Source organism: Cervus canadensis, chromosome 18 (genome assembly GCF_019320065.1).
Source record: "Cervus canadensis isolate Bull #8, Minnesota chromosome 18, ASM1932006v1, whole genome shotgun sequence".
Taxonomy (NCBI): domain Eukaryota; kingdom Metazoa; phylum Chordata; class Mammalia; order Artiodactyla; family Cervidae; genus Cervus; species Cervus canadensis.
Window position 1 is genome coordinate 6,510,725 of NC_057403.1, and position 22,901 is coordinate 6,533,625.

At 40.4% G+C, this 22,901-nt stretch overlaps 2 protein-coding genes across 2 annotated transcripts in view; both read left to right on the forward strand.

Moving 5' to 3' along the window:
* LOC122421202 (zinc finger protein 91-like) overlaps window positions 1–6,468 on the forward strand; it is a 158,364-nt gene extending 151,896 nt beyond the window's left edge. The window contains exon 6 of the mRNA XM_043437072.1: window positions 4,227–6,468. Within this exon, the coding sequence (XP_043293007.1) occupies window positions 4,227–5,336 (1,110 nt within the window). The 3' untranslated portion in view covers window positions 5,337–6,468. The remainder of the gene's footprint in view (window positions 1–4,226) is intronic.
* Window positions 1,248–22,901, forward strand: LOC122421204 (zinc finger protein 383-like). The gene is made up of 5 exons (XM_043437073.1): window positions 1,248–1,340; window positions 11,210–11,343; window positions 15,174–15,300; window positions 16,715–16,807; window positions 19,838–22,901. The coding sequence occupies exons 2-5, from the start codon at window positions 11,236–11,238 to the stop codon at window positions 21,682–21,684; spliced, it is 2,175 nt and encodes a 724-aa protein (XP_043293008.1). The 5' UTR covers window positions 1,248–1,340; window positions 11,210–11,235; the 3' UTR covers window positions 21,685–22,901.

A 22,901-nucleotide genomic window follows, 5' to 3' on the forward strand; every position in this document is an offset into this window, starting at 1 on the left:
CGCTAAGTCATGTCCAACTCTTTGCGATCCCGTGGAATGCAGCAAGCCAGGCTTCCCTAGCCTTCTTTAACTCCCAGAGTTTGCTCACATTCATATCCACTGAGTCAATAATGCTATTCAACCATCTCATCTTCTGCCACTCCCTTCCCCTGTACTCAATCTTTCCCAGCATCAGGGTCTTTTCCAATGAATTGGCTCTTCGCATCAGGTGGCCGAAGTATTGGAGCTTCAGCATCAGTCCTTCCAATGAATATTCAGGGTTGATTTCTTTAGAATTGACTGGTGTGATCTCCTTGCTGACCAAGGGACTCTCAAGAGTCTTCTCCAGCACCACAGTTCGAAGGCATCAATTCTTTGATGCTCAGCCTTCTTTATGTTCCAAATACCACATCCATACATGACTATTGAAAAAACCATACCTTTGACCTTTGTTGGCAAAGTGATGTCTCTGCTTTTAATATGCTGTCTTTCTCATAGCTTTTCTTCCAAAAGGCAAGCATCTTTTAATTTCATGGCTGCAGTCACCATCTGCAGTAATTTTGGAGCCCCCGCCCCATCCCAAAATTAAATCTGTCACTTTTCCCCTATCTATTTGCCATGAAGTGATGAGACTGGATGCCATGATCTTAGTTTTCTGAATGTTGAGTTTTAAGCCAGCTTTTTCACTCTCCTCTTTCACCCCCATCAAGAGCCTTTTTAGTTCCTCTTCAAGTTCTGCCATTAGAGTGATATCATGTGTCTATCTGAGGTTGTTGATATCTCTCCTGGTAATCTTGATTCCAGGTTGTGATTCATCCAGCCCAGCATTTCACAAGATGTACTCTGCATAGAAATTAAATAAGCAGGGTGTCAATGTACGGTCTTGATGTACTCCTTTCCCAATCTGCAACCAGTCAACTGTTCCATGTACGATTCCATCTGTTGCTTCTTGACCTTTGTATACTTCATTTTAGGTTTACCATTTAGGTGGTAATTCTGTAAGTTCTGTGGTATCAAATAGTGCCACTCTCCTCTTAAAACCGGAATTCCACTAACTGCTTTTGCCTTAGTAGTACTTGAGCATAATATCAGAATCTGATTCTGATGCATTTGTCTTTTAAAGATGCTTCCAAAAAACTATTTGGTGAAATTCTTTTTCTTAATGCTATTTTAACTTTCTACCTTGACTTCTCTCTCACCTGAATACATATTGGATTGGAAATTGATGAATATCTCAGAAAACACATATTCCTTTTTCTGATGAACAGGTCTAGTGGTCTCTAAGCCGGACCTGGTCAAGTTTCTGGAGCAAATGAAGGATCCCTGGGATGTAAGGAGAATGGAGACAGCCATACACCCAGGTATGTGTCTATGGATGAAGCAGATAAGTCAGGTGAGACGAACAAGCATTGGGGAGGAAGTCATATTTTGTCGTGTGGTTTGAGAAGATCTGCTTCAGTGGAGATGATTTTGGATTAGCCTAGGTTTATTTCTGTCACTGTCATAGAGCGTCATCTCCTGACCCATTCCTGATTCTTTTCATCATTTGTGTATTTTTCTCCAGTGATTAATTTTCATATTTACAGTTAGAACCAAAATACTTGTCTTGGCCTGGAACAACCTCTATGACCTGATAACTCGTCCATTTTGGGGCGGTTTTAGAAAATCTGCATATTTCTGAGTAACTATATTAAGCCCTTTTAAAAGTGCTGATTCTGTCCCTAGTCAGAAGTGTGTGGGTGGAGCTGTGAAAAAATTGCCAAACTTCTAGGAATACTGGGGACAGATGTTTTTGAATTCTACCATATAATTTCCAGTCTACTGGAAACTACACATATGACCTTAGAAATTTCATAGTCAAATTCTTTCTTCACTGCATAAGACACCTCATTGAAATGAGAGAATGCAAATCTGAATTTTATGTTAAAGATTCTCTTTTTTTATATGAACTAACATTAAATGTGTTAAGTATATTTGTCCCAATTCATTAATGCTAAAATGCTTTAATATATTTATTTAACTCACAGAGTTCTTAAACAAATTACTGACATTGGAGTTTAGAACATTTCCCACAGTGCTTTTTTCTGATTGTTCTTCACTATTAAGCTTATAGATTATATAGAGAAATCTTTAAGAAGAAATTTTTCTGTTCCAAAAATGCTATTTTCCAATGTTATGTTAGTTTTGCTATACAGAAAGAATAAGTGATACACATACACATTTCCTTTCTTGATTAGATTTCCTTCCCATCTAGGTCACCACAGAGCATTGAGTAGAGTTCCCTGTGTTATCACCATATTTTTCAAGTCTCACTTCTCATTTGATTTGTTAAGAACTCTTAGCTTATTAAATCTATCTTGTTTTTTATGCAACATCCCAGGACTTTATCATTTATGCCATCTATTTCTGATTAGTTCTAGGTCAATATCATTTACTATTTTAGACTCTATTAGAACATGCTCCGATAACAACATGAGTGGTAAGTGGGTTAAATAATAAGTAGGCATTAGCATTTGTGAAAATGTTTTGTCTGTAAATTTGATTACTTCAAGCAAAAATTACTCATGACACTGCTCAACTGCTCCTCGCTTTGTTGTTCCTCTAGGTTTCTATCTTGACTTCTCCTCTGCACCATACTCCTTTGTCATCTCATCTTGTCCAATGTTCTGTGTTTGTGGTCTCTCTTCTGCAGGCTGCAGATCCTAGTTCCTCTTGCTCTGGTGTCTGCTCCCTGGTGGGTGAGGTGGTCCAGAGACTTGTGCCCTTATGCCCTTGAGAGGGGGTTGATTGTTACTATTGTGACCAGAGCCTGCCCGGATCCTGAGGGCCCCTTCGCCTTTCCTCTGTGGCTGTCACTGTCTGTGGGGGGTCTGCTTCCTGATTAGTGGAGCAGAGACCCTAGATCTGAAATGAGCTCTGCTCTGATCTGTGGTGCTTCTGATCTAGTGGGACTGGAGCACACCCACTGGGAGGGAAGCCACTGAGTGTTGCTCCTCTGAGGATGTTCTGCTCGGAGAGTGCTCTGCATGTCATCTTTCATGTGCTGTGCGAGCTCTCGTGTGACCCTGTGTTGGCATTGATCTTGGTCCCACCTGAACCATGGGTATTCTCCACGTCTTCCGAATCCTCTGCCATCTTAACTCCTTCTATCTCAGTCTTAGGCTTAATCTAGCCAAGTGTATGCCAATTTTAAGTAAATTGTAAACTCTATTCCCCAAGAATAGTAAGTAGAATTACTTATTATTTGGTATCTTTCAGCTGTGTCTTCTCACGACACCCAGGGTTTGAGGACCCAAAAGCCAGGCTTAGAAGATTTACTCCCAACGGCAAAGCTAGGAATATATGAAAGATTTCACCTTAGAAATTTACATTTAACCAAGGACTGGGAATCTATGAGGGCATATAAAGAGCGGAGAGCATGTTATGATGGACACAACCAAGTTGGTACAGTTTCCCATAAAGTAAACATTACCGCCAAAAGAAATCAAGGATGTGAATCAAATAAGGAAAAACCAATTTCAGATGACGAATTTCAGTCATCAACATTTGAAGTTAAGCGTATATTTGTCAGCAAAGATCCTCATCATCTCTTGAAACATACATGTTCTCTGAAGGGAAATGTGGAAAATCTGGAAGGTCATCTAGTCTCTACTGCAAATGCTCATTCAAACCTATACTCTGAGCATAGCTGTCTATTAAATATACATTCAAACATGTCTGGAAACCAGAAACTTAAACATGAGGGGGGAAATTCCCAATACAATCCATTTGAGGGATCCTTTAACAAGGATTTCTTGTTCTTCAACCAGGAACTACTGTCTCCTTGTTCCAAAATGTGTAATGGTGATAATAATGGGAGAGACCTTACTCAGCCATCATTGTTCAATACATATAGAGGTATAATTAGTGTTGAACAACTTTACAAGTGTAACAAAATGAGTAATGCCTTAAGCAGGAGCTCTACCCCCAATAATTACAAGAGTATGCATGATGGAATGAGAAGCTCTTCATGCAATGAAACTGGGCATAATGTTGACCAAGTTTCATATCTCGTGAAAGAACAGGGACATCAATTTTCAGATGAGAATTCTGAACATAATAAGTGTAGGGATATATTTTATCAAAGCTCAAATCTTACTATTAATACTTATAAGAGTATTGATGTTGGAGAGAAGACTTATAATTGTTATGATTATGGTAAAGTTTTTAATCAGTCTTCAAAACTTATTCAACAGCAGAATATTCAGAGTAAGCAGAAACACTGCAAGTGTAATACATGTGGAAAAGTCTTTAGTAACTCACCAAATCTAAGTAGACATAGGAAAATTCATACAGGAAGGAAAGATTTCAAATGTTCAGCATGTGGCCAAACCTTTAATCAGAGTTCATATTTAACTGAACATCTGCGAATCCATACTGGGCAGAAACCATACGAATGTACAGAATGTGGCAAAGGCTTTAACTGCTGTTCATGTGTTACTCAACATCAGCAAATTCATACCAGGGAGAGAACTTATAAATGTACAGCATGTGGGAAGGCTTTTAAGAAGAGTTCAACTTTAACTCAACATCAGCGAATCCATACTGGGGAGAGACCTTATAAATGTACAGCATGTGGCAAGGCGTTTAACCAGATTTCAAGTTTAACTCAACATCAGCGAACCCATACTGGGGAGAGACCTTATAAATGTACAGCATGTGGCAAGGCTTTTAAGCAAAGTTCAGCTTTAACTCCACATCTGCGAATCCATACTGGGGAGAGACCATATAAATGTACAGCATGTGGCAAAGCCTTTATCAATTATTCACTTCTTACTCAACATCAACGAATCCATACTGGGGAGACACCTTATAAATGTGCAGAATGTGGCAAAGCCTTTATCAATTATTCACTTCTTACTCGACATCAACAAATTCATACTGGGGAGACACCTTATAAATGTACAGCATGTGGCAAGGCTTTTAACCAGAGTTCAACTTTAACTCAACATCAACGAATCCATACTGGGGAGAGACCTCATAAATGTACAGCATGTGGCAAAGCCTTTATCCGTTATTCTTTTCTCACTCGACATCAACGAATCCATAGTGGGGAGAGACCTTATAAATGTACAGCATGTGGCAAGGCTTTTAAGCAGAGTTCAAATTTAACTCAACATCAGCGAATCCATACCGGGGAAAGACCTTATAAATGTACAGAATGTGGCAAAGCCTTTAACCATTATTCATTTCTTACTCAACATCAACGAATCCATACTGGGGAGAGACCTTATAAATGTACGGACTGTGGCAAAGCCTTTTCCCAGAGTTCAGGTCTTTCTCGACATCAGAGAGTTCATGCTGCAGAGAAATGTTAGAAATGTAAGGAATGTGGCAAAGGATTTCCTCACAGCCATCACCTCACTCACAATCAGAGAATTCATACTGCCGAGAAAGCCTAGAAATGAATCGGTGATTAAAAAAAAAAAAAGTTTGTCCTTAATATACAGTTTTGAAAAAATGAGTGTTTTCTTTGGAAAGATACATGAATGAAATAGAAAAATGTAGAAAACTGCTTAATCAAACATCAAATGTAACTCAATACCAGAGAATTCATCCTAGAAAGCATGTCATTAGTACCACTTTTGTTGAATTACTCTCAGCAGAAACACTGTAGCAAGTATTCCATAAGTAAAACACATACAAAATTGATATGTTAGTATGGATCACAAGATGAAGGGGTGGATATTTGCAGAGGTATAATTATTATTAATGTATCCCTGTTTATGTTAACGTTATTTGAGATTATTAAGGAACCAAAACGAATGTAATTCAATTCTGAAATTACTACATTTTGTGATTTGTTTCTATTGTATATATGAACTTACGTTGTTGATGGTTGTTGCCAAATGGTAAGAGAAGCCCTTCTATATTAAGTGGGAATCATTTACATTTATTCTCCAATTTATAAGATTAAGAACATAGTCATGTTATATACACACTAAAGCTCTGAATGGAGGTATTTCTCACTGATGTCAAACACCTCTGTGGTCACCATGATGTAACTGTTCAGGAAAGAATTCAAAGTAAGACAGAAGTTTGCTCTAAGTTTTCAATAATTATGTCAGTTGCTTTTTAATCATAAAACAAAGATAGTTCATGAAAATCTAAGGTATTTTGATAACAGCAATATAGAGAAATCATGCATATTATCTGGCAGGCTTGAAGTAGGGACACCTTCTCTTCTATCTGATGTAAGTACAGAAAACTCTTTCTGGAAAAGTCATATTAATATAATTAATGTCCATCCATGTTTACTAAATTAGCCTCCATTTTGTAAATCATATACATTACATCCTCAGATCCTTTCATCAGAGAAACAGGAAAGTTTTTAGAAGCTTGTAATATGTATTTTAATCAAGGATCAAAAAACAATTGTAAAAGGTTTTATTCCATCTGTGTAAAATTAATGTATCTTAATTAATAAAAGTGAATGGTTTTTCAGTGTTACAATTGATGTGGAATGAATGAAGAATTAATGCACCACCAGCATTAACCTCTCCCACCTATTTCAGGTTGCAGGAAAGGTAACCTAATGATAAAGTATTTGAAGGACAGGGGGATGACATCTGTAGAAATTAGTTCCTTACTGCCGTTAAACCTCTCATAACTTCATATATTTCCCACCATTTCTATGTTGTATCTCCACTCCCATTTTTATCTACTTGGACATCGTGGTGGTTCTAATAAGAAGGATCATACAGAGTGCTGTTGAGTGCTCCCCTGAACTGCTCGATGCAGTTGCTGCCTCAGCGTCTGTCTGGGGAGCAGACAGCCTGCAGGTCCTTGAACTCACACCAACCAGTCCTGTGAGCACCTGTACTAGATGACCCCTTCCTTCGGACCAACAGTCTTGCTGAACCCCAGGGTCTACTGCACAGGCCCCCCCTTCAGTGATACACTCAGACCTCACCAGAATGCTGCTCGTCTTTCTTTGAATGGACCCCTCCACACGCAGCCTGTGGGACCCACAGCACTTCACCCAGGGTCAGGTCTGAACCTCAAGTACTGGAAGTTTCTCTGCCTGGTTCTAGCCTTGACCTTCCTCAGGGGCCCTCAAGGCTTGCTGTGAATTCTCTGAGGACCTAGAGTCATAAACTCACCTGGTGCAATTGTCCTTTGTTCTTCTGTTAGCTAAAACTTTTCAGGGGCTCATTTAAGCAAATGGAAGTTTAACAAAGTCACAAAAAGAATAATCAAAAGCCATGATGCGAAAATTCTAAACCAAGATGTATAAAATCTTACCCTGTATAAATCTTAGCACATGTGTCTTGTAAGGCTTAAAGGAACTGTTTTCTCATGGCTTTGGCATACTTTGAATGCAGTATATAAATATCTGAAGATATATACATAATATAATTTATATAACACACATTGAATACAAGATATAAATATCTGAAAATATACATGTTAGCAATGAGAAAACCAAGAAGGAATATGTGAGTGTATGTGTATTCCTACACATTTAACTTAGAGAATTTAGAAATGCTAGATCAAAACTGGTCATATCTGAATTGCAGTTTATTTACTAAAAACTATAAAACTTGTCAATTTGTTGATTAATCTGTTTTGTCTACTTTTCATGGAATTCATTTCCTTAAATGTCAGTCGGTTATGTTTTTAAGGAACTTCCACATGGTCTACCCACGTGACTGCCACAGCTTATATTCCCTCCAGCCATGTAGGAGGTTCCTTTATCTCCAAACCCCTTCAGCGTTTATGATATTATTAGTGGGCTTTTTGCTCATTGTTCTTCTGACTGGCATGAGGTCATACATCACTGTAGCTTTGTTCTGCGTTTCTTATTGTTTATCGCTGGTGAGCATCTTTCTTTTGCCTCTTGCCCATGGAAAAGAGCAAGCTGCCCCACCCAGCCTCAGCAGCTGTGGGGCACAGGGTTAGTCTCCCCACAGCATGTGGAGTATTCCTGGACCGGGGATGAGGCCCTTGTCTCCTGCACTGTCAGATGGATTCTCTACCACCGGGTGACGAGTCTGTTCAGCTTTTTTTTCCCTTTTGAGACATATATATATATATATATATATATATATATATATATATTTATATTTATTTATTGGAATATAATTGCTTTACAATATTGTGTTAGTTTGTGTTGTATGACATCGTCAATCAGCCGTAAGTATACATAAATCTCCCTCTTGCCCCTCCCTCCCGTGGTCTTCTTTTCACCCCTCTACTCAGCACAGACCACGAAGCTGAGCTCCCTGTGGCAAACAGCAGCTTCCCACCAGCTACCTATTTTAACCATCGGTTCAGTTTAGTTGCTCAGTCGTGTCTGACTCTGCGACCCCATGGAGTGCAGCACGCCAGGTGTCCCTCTCCATCACCAACTCCTGGAGCTTGCTCAAACTGATGTCCATTGAGTCAGTGATGCCATCCAACCACCTCATCCTCTGTCGGCCCCTTCTCTTCCCACTTTCAATCTTTCCCAGCGTCAGGGGCTCTTCAAATGAGTCACTTCTTCACATCAGATGGCAAAAGTATTGGGGTTTCAGCTTCAACATCAGTCCTTCCAAAGAATATCAGGACTGATTTCCTCTAGGATGGACTGGTTGGATCTCCCTGCAGTCCAAGGGACTCTCAAGAGTCTTCTCCAACATTTTATTCATGGTGGTGTATATATGTCAGTGGTACCCTTTCAATTGGTCCCCCTCTTCTTCTCCTGCTGTGTCCACATCTGATCTCTATATTTGTGCAAATATTGTCTTAACAGATATGTACAGAATTTCAAAAATGGTATTGATGAACTTATTTACTGAGTAGGAATATAGGCGCAGATGTAGTTCTTAAGCTTTTGCATGTTAAGCTTTCAAGGCATAAAATTCATTGACAATCATTCCACGCATTTTACTGTTCTAGCCATGCGTTCTGGGAAACAAACTGACTCAGAAGGACAATGCAGATATTGGAGTGCAGTTTATTACACCGCCGGGGCCAAGGCAGAGTCTCCTCTTAGCAAGGACCCCGAACAATTTTTGAGAAAACTTTATATACTCTAAGTGTACTTGCTCAAACCCACCTCCCCAACTCCTTGAAACTAGTCTGGACAAGGTGAAAGAGAGATAGGATCAAAGTTAACCCATGATTCATGTGTCACAGGACTGAATAAACAGTGGATATTTTTCAACAGGCCTGTGGTCATATCCCAATAAACAGAATGGAATTTACCACTTTGTTCTGTTACAGAGATGATTAACATATTCTTTTAGGCAACAGAGTCCAAGTACAAGTCCTGAGGCTCTTTCATGGGGGAGCAGGAAGGGGGATCTGATTTTCCATTGGTATGCCATTTCTACAGACACCAGGGCACAAGGTTCATAGTCCACTGGGAGGATGACCATGCCTTTCGCCTAATGCTCACAACCTGGTCTAAGATGGAGTCCAGCTCTGTCTGTTTCCTCCTTCATTACTAAGTGAAAGAAGCCCATTTGAAAATGCTACAAAAAGTAGGATTTTTACAATAAGACTTTCTGGTGTAGGTAAATGTTCCTAAGTGTGCTCAGTTGTGTCTGAGTATCTGTGATCCCAGGGGCTGTAGCCTGCCATGCTCACCTCTCTCCATTGATTTCCCAGGAAAGGATACTGGAGTGGGTTGCCATCTCTTCCTCCAGGGGATCTTCCTGACCCACAGATCGAACCCGCATCACCTCGATGACCTGTATCAGCAGGCAGATTCCTTACCACTCAGTCACCTGGGAATCTAGTAAGAAATATAGAAGAGATTAAAAAGGTCCATGATTACTGTGGGATTCAAAGGAGGGACTATGAATATCCTAAGTCTAGAGAACTTTCAGGACCATGAAATAATTTGTGTTCAACTGTCATGATGGACACACGTTATTAAACATTTATCTAGAGGTATGGAGTGCACATTCCTAAAACAGGAACAGAGGGTTAAACTAGAGAGTTTATCTATTTACTGCCCACGTAGATTCAGCAGTGGTAACAAATGCTCACTCTGGTGGGGAAAGCTAAGTAGGGAGATTGTCCACATGTGGGAACAACAGGTATATGGGAAATGTCTATACTATATTCTCAAATCTGCAGTGAAATAAATCTTTTACAAAGTTGGTACTGGTGAATGCAGACTGAATATTTTTTAGAATATATAATATGAGAAAGATGAATATGCATCTATCTTTAATTTTTCCTTGGTCATTATGCTTTAAAGATGTGGGAAAATAGAGCTCTCTAAATGAAGCAGACAACGACCTGTAGCAGTTGATTCATAAAACCTAGGAAAACACACAGGAAGTAAACCAACAACATTCTCAGGTGTTTATTCATGTTTAATGTAACGTATGACAACACCGATCATTACTTCCTTGGTTGGTCATCAGATAGCATTTAGGGCATTGTTTTCAGAGGCATTAGACTCCGCCCATATGCACTGTGAACCTAGTGTGTCCAGCTCAGTTCAGTTCAGTTCAGTTCAGGTGCTCAGTCGCCCTGGACTGCAGCTCGCCAGGCCTCCTGCTGCCCCTGGTTTCTTCTCCAAGAAAGCGGGGATGGAAGTGCCTCCAGGCTCTTGGTCTCTGAAGTTGGAGGTGCGACACCTGCAGAGAGGTGGTCAGAAAGCAAATCATTTTGTGAAAACCTGTGTCCCCAGGCTGCAGAGGGGGGTGAACAAAACTAAGGACAGGGGAGACCTTTGGGAAGAATTCTGCAAGTAAAGCCTGGCAGGAACCCAAGACCCCCAGGTGATTCTGACCAAACACTCACCTCTCCCCTCCCAGCCCCCAAGGGTACAGGCAGGCTGTGGACCACCACACCCATCCTAGAAAGAGCCCCTCCCCAGGGAATCAGGTTGACCTTCTTTGTTTCTAGAAGTTCCCTCCCTAAACCCTCCCTTCCTGAGGTCTTAGGTGTGAGCTTTCCCCTCAGGGCTCTGAATGCGGGTCTTCCTCTTACATTTCTTTCACAACCCTCCTAGGGTGGGTCCGGTAGTACAGAAGGAGGGCCCACTGTCTCTCGAGAACTGTTCTCTGTAACTCGAAAAGGAAGGAGAAGAACTAGCCCAGACGATCTGCAAATAGTGTAGAGCACCAGGATGTGATTAGCATTATCAGGTTAGTCTTGATTCCCCACTACAGATTGGGAACACAGAAAGTCGAGGAGATCAGAAAAGGGTGAGGGAAACAGGAAAACTTTTTCTTCTCTTTCCCTGCAGCAGTTGCAGGTTAAACAGCTGCATGGATGCCTTTGAAGGTATTTTCTCAAGATGCAGATGTGAGTTTGCGACGTAACATCCCCAGAGAAGACGCAGAGCAGGAGGAAGAAGAGGAGGAAATGGCAGCTTCTCAGGTACGTGTCCTGTCCCGGGTCTGGGGCTGTGTCTGCTTTTCTTCCTGAAATGCCTGGACTGAGAACCTGCACACCTTTAGTTCTCTGCTTCTAACTTTTCTGCCTGCGTGTCTGTTATCAACTTCTTTATTTTTTCCTTTTCTTCTTATCATAGTGAAGCCTGGCTCTTTAGACCACTTCTTCCTTGAGTCCCAGAATCTTGTCTCTCTTGTGTGTATCCTGGCTTTCTACGGAGCATGATGAATTCTCAGCATGAATTAGCGACTTTCAACTGCTGAATATATTCCCTTTGTGAGAGGCACTGGTATCCAAGATTTGCACTGGGATGTGGTTCGGTGTTGGGATCTTAGGGAACTAGGGGAAATGCCATGATGAGTTTACATATGGATGCCATTTCAGCTCTTTAGGAGTTAGAAAATGCCCTTATATATTGAATAAACTCAGTGATCCAGAATTTTTCAGAAAATGCTCAGAAATAAAAAGAAAACTAGGCGATACTGTCCTCTGTAATGCTAAGACTTAGTAGTTAAACACATTGTTAGGTAGTTAGAATAGGGAAAAAGAGTCCAAAATGGCGGTGGCTAAAAGACCTGGAAGGGGAAGCCCGCGAAAATAGAACAAAGGAAGGTCCTAGGACTGGAGTGAGAACCTCAGGTAAAAGAAAAAACGCGCCTGCCTAGGCCCGATTTACATAAGACAGGCCCAGGGGCAGAGAAACAGATAAAAACAGGAGCCAAAGCCCTCTTCCTTCTCTCTCTCTCTCCCGCTCGATGGGGCGATCTTCTTTTTGTGTCTTGGGATCGACATGTCCTCACAACTCAAAGATGGATTTTCCGGGTATTATCTAAATAAATAGAGCTGTAACACTGATTTATTTAAGAGCTATAACACGGTCTGTCCTCCGAGAGCCGTGACCCACCAAGGGGCTTTAATGTCCGTAACTCCAAATTTTTGTTGTGACGAGACAAAGAACCGAGGAACATACACTTGTGTGACAACATTGTAAGGATACAAAACAGAGGAAGTATATATGAAATGAATTTTGCATAACACTGATATTTTTTATGTCAGGTTCAAGCTATAAATTCCTTATTTTTTCCGAAATGCCCAGGTTCTGATAGTGCATCTTCCCTGTGATCCATTTACACCATGACAGATGATGTCCACTGGCTCTGGTGATTTCTCTGAGATTATCAGGCTATAGAGTTCATTTTTTTCCCCCTCTGTCTTTAGACAAGGCTGTGGACAAATGGAATGAGGAACATGTGAAAACCCTCAGTTAATGGAGACACTCCACATCTTCTTGGTTTCTCTTTGCTTCGGAAAATGAACACTCACTCACTGTGTTAAGGATAGATACTGGGTTTTGGGAGTGGGAGTTTTCATCACTCAAGCCCAAGTGTGATGTTTCCAGTACACTCCACGCTCATATCACAGACAAAGTCTTACTCACATCTTTGAATTTTTTTATCAAAATATTTGCAACAATCTTATTGGTGCTAATGTGTTTTCACCTGTGTTGAATGTCTAAGATACAGCTCTATAAAATGATACAGTTTTTCAAGAAATTAAAGTTTCAGAACCAAGAGCTCTAATTTATCATATACCATTGTATATGTTTGCACCCTAGTGTATTTAAAATATACAAAGAATATCATCCACAAGTAGATGTATATATTTTAACCCATTAAAAAGAATCTCAATTTTATTGACATGAATATGAATGACTGAGCTGAACTGAACTGAACTTATTTTATTGACATGAATATCGATTTTATTGACATGAATATGAATGAACTCTGCTGAACTGAACTGAACTGAACATGAATCAGTTCAGTTCAGTCCAGTCGCTCATTCGTGTCTGACTCTTTGCGACCCCATGAACCGCAGCACTCCAGGTCTCCCTGTCCATCACCAACTCCTGGACTTTACCCAAACTCATGTCCATTGAGTCAGTGATGCCATCTAAGCATCTCATCCTTTGTCGTCCCCTTCTCCTGCCTTCAATCTTTCCCAACATCAGGGTCTTTTCAAATGAGTCAGTTTTTCGCATCGGATGGCCAAAATATTGGAGTTTCAGCTTGAACATCAGTCCTTCCAATGAACTTCCAGACTGATTTCCTTTAGGATGGACTGATTGCATCTCCTTGCAGTCCAAGGGACTCTCAAGAGTCTTCTCCAACACCACAGTTCAAAAGCATCAATTCTTCTGTGCTCAGCCTTCTTTATAGCCCAACTCTCACATCCATACATGACTATTGGAAAAACCATAGCCTTGACTAGACGGACTTTTGTGGACAGAATAATGTTTCTTCTTTTTAATATGCTGTCTAGGTTGGTCATAACTTTCCTTGCAAGGAGTAAGCGTCTTTTAATTTCGTGGCTGCAGTCACCATCTACAGTGATTTTGAAGCCACCAAAAATAAAGTCAGCCAGTGTTTCCACTCTTTCCCCATCTATTTGCTATGAAGTGATGGGACCAGATGCCGTCATCTTAGTTTTCTAATGTTAGCTTTTCCTTAATACTCTTAGACAGTATGTAGTCTCATTTTAATATATGTCTGTATGCAGGAAAATGTTAAAATTATTTTTTTCCCTTGTTTTGGTATTCTCCCCAGTTATATAAAGTTCTTCTTAAAAAATACACGTATTTATGTTTGACTGAGTTGTGTCTTGGTTGTAGCCTGCAGAATCTTGAAGCCATGTGGGAGACTTTGTTGCAGCAGGCAAACTTTAGCTGTGGTGTGTGGCATCTTGTTCTCTAACAAGGGACTGAACCCAGCCCCCTGACTTGGGAGCTAAGACTACCAGGGAAGACCCTAGAAAAACTCCTATACACTTTCTTTAGTGTTGTCTCTGTGTATTTGTGTTTTACCAGTTAAATTTTAGTTCACATAAACTGAAGCAAAATTCAAGATCTGTCATTTAATGAATGTTTGACAAAATATTTGCAAAACGGTGGAACAACAATGTTGTTGATTTTATATTATTTATGTGATGCATTCAAGACCCTGTAAAAACTTTTAGAAAGACATATAGTATATACTAAATAGTTGAAAGGATTATTGCTGCTATGGGTACTATTGTATCAGACCTGTCAGTTTTGTGAAACACTTAAAATTCAATGTTAAGTATAAATTCTTACCTTAGCGGTCTATGTCTTTGCTATTCAGAACGGTCATTCATGTATCAGAATTTTCAATATTACTAGTTAAAATAAGCTTGTTAAAAATGTGGCACATTGGCCCCACTCCAGAATTCTTAGATCAGAGCATCATGCTTTTAAAAAATATTTCCTGTTTCCTTGATAAGGGGCTTCCCTGGTGGCTCAGATGGTGAAGAATCTGCCTGCAGTGTGGGAGCCCCGGGTCCAATCCCTTGGTGGGGAAGATTCCCCTGGAGAAGGAAATGGCAACTCACTGCAGTATTCTTGCCTGAAAAATCCCATGGACAGAGAAGCCTGGCATGCTACAGTCCATGGGGTCGGAAAGAATCAGACATGACTGAGTGACTAACATGCTTTCCTTGATAGACAGTTTATCCTGGGTCACAGGAGTACAACTCTCAAAAATAGATAAGTGAGTGTTGATGTGATTCTTTTATAATTTTTCTTCCAGATCAGAATAGTTTTTATAGTGGTCTGTGGATCATGTCTCATTCTCTTTTCCTGGGGTTATAAATACTGTGGAACATACAGCAGTATAAAAATTATATTCCTGTGTAACACCAGACATTCTCCTAAATCAAAACCATTTCTCTTGCTGGTTTCATCTTGGGTCACATTAGGAAGTCTTCCCAGGTCCACGTGGCTCATGTCCTTTATATTTCAGGGGCTGCTGACATTCCAGGATGTGACCATAGATTTCACTCAAGAGGAGTGGGAATGCCTGGACCCCGGTCAGCGGGAATTGTACAGGGACGTGATGTTAGAGAACTACGGGAATCTGGCCTGCTTGGGTGAGGATCACTTGCTTCCAGAATCTCTTATGTATCCTCAGGGTTTTGGTTCCTTCATTCTACAATGTTTCCTGGAATTTTCTGCTTTGTCCAGTAGAGGTTAAGATCCCTACTTTCTAGGGGAAAGTAACCTTCTTTCTTGATGTAATCTGCCTCCTTGTTGTTCAGTCGCTAAGTCATGTTCAACTCTTTGCGATCCCGTGGAATGCAGCAAGCCAGGCTTCCCTAGCCTTCTTTAACTCCCAGAGTTTGCTCACATTCATATCCACTGAGTCAATAATGCTATTCAACCATCTCATCTTCTGCCATTCCCTCTCCTGCCCTCAATCTTTCCCAGCATCAGGGTCTTTTCCAATGAATTGGCTCTTCGCATCAGGTGGCCGAAGTATTGGAGCTTCAGCATCAGTCCTTCCAATGAATATTCAGGGTTGATTTCTTTAGGATGGACTGGTGTGATCACCTTGCTGTCCAAGGGACTCTCAAGAGTCTTCTCCAGCACCACAGTTCGAAGGCATCAATTCTTTGATGCTCAGCCTTCTTTATGTTCCAAATATCACATCCATACATGACTATTGAAAAAACCATACCTTTGACCTTTGTTGGCAAAGTGATGTCTCTGCTTTTTAATATGCTGTCCTTGTCATAGCTTTTCTTCCAAAGGGCAAGCATGTTTTAATTTTATGGCTGCAGTCACCATCTGCAGTAATTTTGGAGCCCACCCCTCTCCCAAAATTAAATTTGTCACTGTTTTCACTTTTCCCCTATCTATTTGCCATGAAGTGATGAGACTGGATGCCATGATCTTAGTTTTCTGAATGTTGAGTTTTAAGCCAGCTTTTTCACTCTCCTCTTTCACCCCCATCAAGAGCCTTTTTAGTTCCTCTTCAATTTGTGCCATTAGAGTGATATCATCTGTATATCTGAGGTTGTTGATATCTCTCCTGGTAATCTTGATTCCAGGTTGTGATTCATCCAGCCCAGCATTTCGCATGATGTACTCTGCATAGAAATTAAATAAGCAGGGTGGCCATGTACAGCCTTGATGTACTCCTTTCCCAATCTGCAACTAGTCAACTGTTCCATGTACAATTCTAACTGTTGCTTCTTGACCTGCATATTCTTCATTCTAGGTTGGTGGTAATTCTGTAAGTTCTGTGGTATCAAATAGTGCCACTCTCCTCTTAAAACCAGAACTCCACTACCTGCTTTTGCCTTAGTAGTACTTGAGCATAATATCAGAATCTGATTTTGATGCATTTGTCTTTTAAAGATGCTTCCAATAAACTATTTGGTGAAATCATTTTTTTTATGCTATTTTAACTTTCTACCTTGTCTTCTCTCTCACCTGAATACATATTGGATTGGAAATTGATGAATATCTCAGAAAACCCACATTCCTTTTTCTGATGAACAGGTCTTGTGGTCTCTAAGCCGGACCTGGTCAAGTTTCTGGAGCAAATGAAGGATCCCTGGGATGTAAGGAGAATGGAGACAGCCATACACCCAGGTATGTGTCTATGGATGAAGCAGATAAGTCAGGTGAGAGGGACAAGCATTGTGGAGGAAGTCATATTTTGTCGTGTGGTTTGAGAAAATCTGCTTCAGTGGAGATGATTTTGGATTAGCCTAGGTTTATTTCTGTCACTGTCATAGAGCGTCATCTCCTGACCCATTCCTGATTCTTTTTATCATTTGTGTATTTTTCTCTAGTGATTAATTTTCATACTTGCACTTAGAACCAAAATTCTTGTCTTGGCCTGGAACAACCTGCATGACCTGATAACTCGTCCATTTTGGGGAGGTTGTAGAAAATCTGCATGTTTCTGAGTAACTATATTAAGCCCTTTTAAAAGTGCTGATTCTGTCCCTAGTCAGAAGTGTGTGGGTGGAGCTATGAAAAAACTGCCAAACTTCTAGGAATACTGGGGACAGAGGTTTTTTGTTTTCTACCATATAATTTCCAGTGCACTGGAAACTACACATATGACCTTAGAAATATCATACTCAATTTCTTTCTTCACTGCATAAGACACCTCACTAAAATGAGAAAATGCAAATCTGAATTTTATGTTAAAGTTTCTCTTTTTTTATGTGAACTAACATTAAATGTGTTAAGTATATTTGTCCCAATTCATTAATGCTAAAATGCTTTAATATATTTATTTAACTCACAGAGTTTTTAAAGAGATTATTGACATGGGAGTTTAGAACATTTCCCACAGTGGTTTTTTCTGATTGTTCTCCACTATTAAGCTTATAGATTATATAGAGAAATCTTTAAGAAGAAATTTTTCTGTTCCAAAAATGCTATTTTACAATGTTATGTGAGGTTTGCTATACAGAAAGAATAAGTGATACATATACACATTTCCCTTCTTGAGGAGATTTCCTTCCCATCTAGGTCACCACAGAGCATTGAGTAGAGTTCCCTGTGTTATCACCATATTTTTCAAGTCTCACTTCTCATGTGATTTGTTAAGAACTTTTACCTTATTAAATCTATCTTGTTTGTTGTGAAACATCCCAGGACTTTATCGTTTCTGCCATCTATTTCTGATTAGTTCTAGGTCAAAATCATTTAGTATTTTAGACTCTATTAGAACATGCTCAGATAACATGAGTGGTAAGTGGGTTAAATAATTAGTAGGCATTAGCATTTGTGAAAACATTTTGTTTGTAAATTTGATTACTTAAAGCAAAAATTAACCATTACACTGCTCAACTTCTCCTCGCTTCCTTGTTCCTGCAGGTTTCTATCTTGACTTCTCCTCTGCACCATACTCCTCTATCATCTCATCTTGTCCAATGTTCTGTGTTTGTGGTCTCTGTTCTGCAGGCTGCAGATCCTAGTTCCTCTTGCTATGGTGTTTGCTCCCTGGCGGGTGAGGTGGTCCTGAGACTTGTGCCCTTATGCCTTTGAGAGGGGGTTGATTGTTACTATTGTGACCAGAGCCTGCCCGGATCCTGAGGGCCGCTTCACCTTTCCTCTGTGGCTGTCACTGTCTGTGGAGGGGTCTGCTTCCTGATTTGTGGAGCAGAGACCCCAGATCTGAAATGAGCTCTGCTCTGATCTGTGGTGCTGCTGATCTAGTGGAACTGGTGCACACCCCCTGGGAGGGAATCCACTGAGTGTTGCTCCTCTGGGGATGTGCTCCTCAGAGAGTGCTCTGCATGTCATCTTTCATGTGCTGTGCGAGCTCTCGTGTGACCCTATGTAGGCATTGATCTTGGCCGCACCTCAACCATAGGTATGCTGGCACTTGACCCTGGTGTCTCTTAGATGTTATTTTCACCAGGTCACCAGCAGAGATCCACTGTAGTCATATCCCAGGTGTACATTCATTGTGGAGCTGGACCCACTGTGGTGCTATGGGGGCAATGTAGACTGTGACCTGGCCCAAATGCCTCATGTGTGTGCCTACAAAGTCTACAGTTGCTAAAGCCAGACTGGTCTTGATTGCCAGAGCCTCATTTCCATCCAGATGTTCTGTTGGGGCTGAGTTTACCAAGCCAGTTGTGGGGTGTAACACCATGGTTTGTATAGATGCAAGGAGAGGTCTCAGCTTTTCTTGCTTAGTGGCAGGGCCTTGGGGCTCAGCTGTGGTTTCAGTACCACCTGTACATTGGGACCACCCACAGGCGTGTGCTCTGAACATTCCCCTGGAGCCCATGAGACTACCATGGTGGGGAGGAGGATGGGGAGGAGGAAGCAGCTGTGGGGGTCATGAGATCACCCACCTAGCTGCGAGCCATTCCTCATGTCTGGAGAGGCAGGGACAGGCACAGGGGCAGAGAGGTTGCAAGGAGGTTCTTCCCTTCGGGCATCACTCAGCAGCCCCGCTTTGCTTCTCTGGTGGTTCAGGCTTCCTCCACAAGCATCCCATTTGCAGAGCTCCTCCCTCCCTCCCGTCCACTCAGGATGTCTCCTTATGGCCAACTGTAGTCCTCTACCTGGGTCTGCTCTCCGAAACCCACGTTCCAGCACCCAGCCCTTGTCTGCATCGGAGGACACCCTCTCAGGCTGGGTGGGCAGGGCAAGGGTCAGTACCCTGCTTACAGGTCTCACTCTGTCCTGCACGCTGGTTGCCGTGTTCTCTTCCCACAGAGGACGAGGCTCCCCGTCTGTCCCAACTGAGCTCCCCCCAGTGAGGGTCTTCCCTGGATGTGGAGACCTCTCCTCTCTTCAGATCCCCCCAGGTTTTTGTGGGTCCCATCCTGCTTCTGTTCCTCTTCCCTTTCCTCCATCACTCTCTTGTCCTACCTGGCTCAGCAGGACTCTTTCTTGTCCTTTCAGATGTCCAAGTTCCTCTGCCCGTGTTCCGCAGGGCTCTGTGACAATATTTCCACTTCAAGATGTATTCTTGATGCTTTTGTGGAGAGAGATGAACTCCACGTCTTCCGAATCCTCTACCATCTTGACTCCTTCTATCTCGGTTTTAGGCTTAATCTAGCCAAGTGTATGCCAATTTTATGTAAATTGTAAACTATATTCCCCAAGAATAGTAAGTAAAATAACTTATCATTTGGTATCTTTCAGCTGTGTCTTCTCACGACACCCAGGGTTTGAGGACCCAAAAGCCAGGCTTAGAAGATTTACTCCCAACAGCAAAGCTAGGAATATATGAAAGATTTCACCTTGCAAATTTACATTTAACCAACGACTGGGAATCTATGAGGGCATATAAAGAGCGGAGAGCATGTTATGATGGACACAACCAAGTTGGTTCTGTTTCCCATAAAGTAAACATTCCCATCAAAAGAAATCAAGGATGTGAATCAAATAAGGAAAAACCAATTTCAGGTGACCACTTTCAGTCATCAACATCTGCAGATAAGTGGATATTTGTCAGGAAAAATCCACATCATCTCTTGAAACATACATGTTCTCTGAAGGGAAATGAGGAAAATTTGGAAAGTCATCTAGTCTCTACTGCAAATACTCATTCAAACCTATACTCTGAGCATAGGTGTCTATTAAATATACATTCAAACATGTCTGGAAACGAGAAAGTTAAAAATGAGGGGGAAAATCCCCAATACAATCAATTTGAGGGATCCTTTAACAAGGGTTTCTTGTTCTTCAACCAGCAACTATTTTCTCCTTGTTGCAAAATCTGTAATGTTGAAAATAATGGGAGAGACCTTATTCAACCATCATTGGTCAATACATATGGAGGTATAATTAGTGTGGAACAACTTTCCAAGTGTAACAAAATGAGGAATGCCGTAAGCAGGAGCTCTACCCCCAACAAATACAAGAGTATACCTGATAGAATGAGAAGCTCTTCATGCAATGAAACTGGGCATAATGTTGACCAAGACTCATATCTCATGAAACAACAGGGACATCAATTTTCAGACAACAATTCTAAACATCATAAGTGTAGGAATATATTTTATCAAAGCTCAAATCTTACTATTAATACTTATAAGAATATGGATGTTGGAGAGAAGACTTATAATTGTTATGATTATGGTAAAGTTTTTAACCAGTCTCCAAAACTTATTCAACAGCAGAATATTCAGACTAAGCAGAAACATTGCAAGTGTAATACATGTGGAAAAGTCTTTAGTAACTCACCAAATCGAAGTAGACATAGGAAAATTCATACAGGAAGAAAATATTTCAAATGTATAGCATGTGGCCAAACCTTTAATCAGAGTTCCTATTTAACTGAACATCTGGGAATCCATGCTGGGAAGAAACTATACAAATGTACAGAATGTGAGAAAGTCTTTATCTGCTGTTCATGTGTTACTCAACATCAGCAAATTCACACTAGGGAGAGACCTTATAAATGTACAGACTGTGGCAAAGCCTTTATCCATTTTTCACTTCTTACTCGACATCAACGAATACATTCTGGGGAGAGACCTTATAAATGTACAGCATGTTGCAAAGCCTTTATCCGTTATTCACTTCTTACTCGACATCAACGAATCCATACTGGGGAGAGACCTTATAAATGTACAGCATGTGGCAAGGCTTTTAAGCACAGTTCAAGTTTAACTCAACATCACCGAATCCATACTGGGGAGAGACCTTATAAATGTACAGCATGTGGCAAAGCCTTTATCCGTTATTCACTTCTTACTCGACATCAACGAATCCATACTGGGGAGAGACCTTATAAATGTACAGCATGTGGCAAGGCTTTTAAGCACAGTTCAAATTTAACTCAACATCAGCGAATCCATACCGGGGAAAGACCTTATAAATGTACAGCATGTGGCAAGGCTTTTAAGCACACTTCAAATTTAACTCAACATCAGCGAATCCATACCGGGGAAAGGCCTTATAAATGTACAGACTGTGGCAAATCCTTTTCCCACAATTCAGGTCTTTCTCGACATCAGAGAGTTCATACTGCAGAGAAATGTTAGAAATGTAAGGAATGTGGCCGAGAATTTCATCACAGCCATCACCTCACTCACAATCAGAGAATACATACTGCAGAGAAACCCTAGAAATGAATCAGTGATAAAAAAAAAATTTGGTCCTAAATATACAATTTTGAAAAAAACCAGAGTTTTCTTTGGAAAGGTACATGAATGAAATAGAAAAATGTAGAAAACTGCTTAATCAAACGTAACTCAGTACCAGACAATTCATACTAGAAAGCATTTCATTAGTACCACTTTTGTTGAATTACTCAAAGCAGAAACACTGTAGCAAGTATTCCATAAGTAAAACACATACAAAATTGATATGTTAGTATGGATCACAAGATGAAGGGGTGGATATTTGCAGAGGTATAATTATTATTAATGTATCCTTGTTTATGTTAATGTTATTTGAGATTATTAAGGAACGAAAAGGAATGTATTTCAACTCTCAAATTACTACATGCTGTGATTTGTTTCTACTGTATATATGAACTTATGTTTTTGATGGTTGTTGCGCAATGGTAAGAGAAGCCCTTCTATATGAAGTGGGAATCATTTACATTTATTCTCCAATTTATAAGATTAAGAACACAGTCATGTTATATACACACTAAACCTCTGAATGGAGGTATTTGTCACTGATGTCAAACACCTCTGTGGTCACCATGATGTAAGTGATCAGGGAATAATTCAAAGTAAGACAGAAGTTTGCTCTAAGTTTTCAATAATTATGTCAGTTGCTTTTTAAGCATAAAACAAGGATAGTTCATGAAAATCTAAGGTATTTTTATAACAGCAACATAGAGAAATCATGCATATTATCTGGCAGGCTTGAAGTAAGGACACCTCTTCTATCTGATGTAAGTATAGAAAACTCTTTCTGGAAAAGTCATATTAATATAATTAATGTCCATCCATGTTTACTAAATTAGCCTCCATTTTGTAAACCATATCAATCACATTCTCAGATCATTTCATCAAAGAAACAGGACAGTTTTTAGAAGCTTGTAATGTGTATTTTAATCAAGGATCAAACAACAATTGTAAAAGGTTTTGTTCCACCTGTGCAAAATTAATGTATCTTAATAAAAGTGAATGGTTTTTCAGTGTGGCAATTGATGTGGAATGAATGAAGGGTTAACACACCACCAGCATTAACCTCTCCCACCTATTTAAGGTTGCAGGAAAGGTAACGTAATGATAAACTATTTGAA

What these genes read in the sequence shown, in the direction of transcription:
- LOC122421204 (XM_043437073.1), top strand. Translation starts at nt 11,236, where the DNA reads ATGCCTTTGAAGGTATTTTCTCAAGATGCAGATGTGAGTTTGCGACGT. An exon ending in AGGAAATGGCAGCTTCTCAG is followed by an intron (nt 11,344 to 15,173) that starts GTACGTGTCCTG and finishes TTTATATTTCAG; the next exon opens with GGGCTGCTGACATTCCAGGA. An exon ending in CGGGAATCTGGCCTGCTTGG is followed by an intron (nt 15,301 to 16,714) that starts GTGAGGATCACT and finishes TCTGATGAACAG; the next exon opens with GTCTTGTGGTCTCTAAGCCG.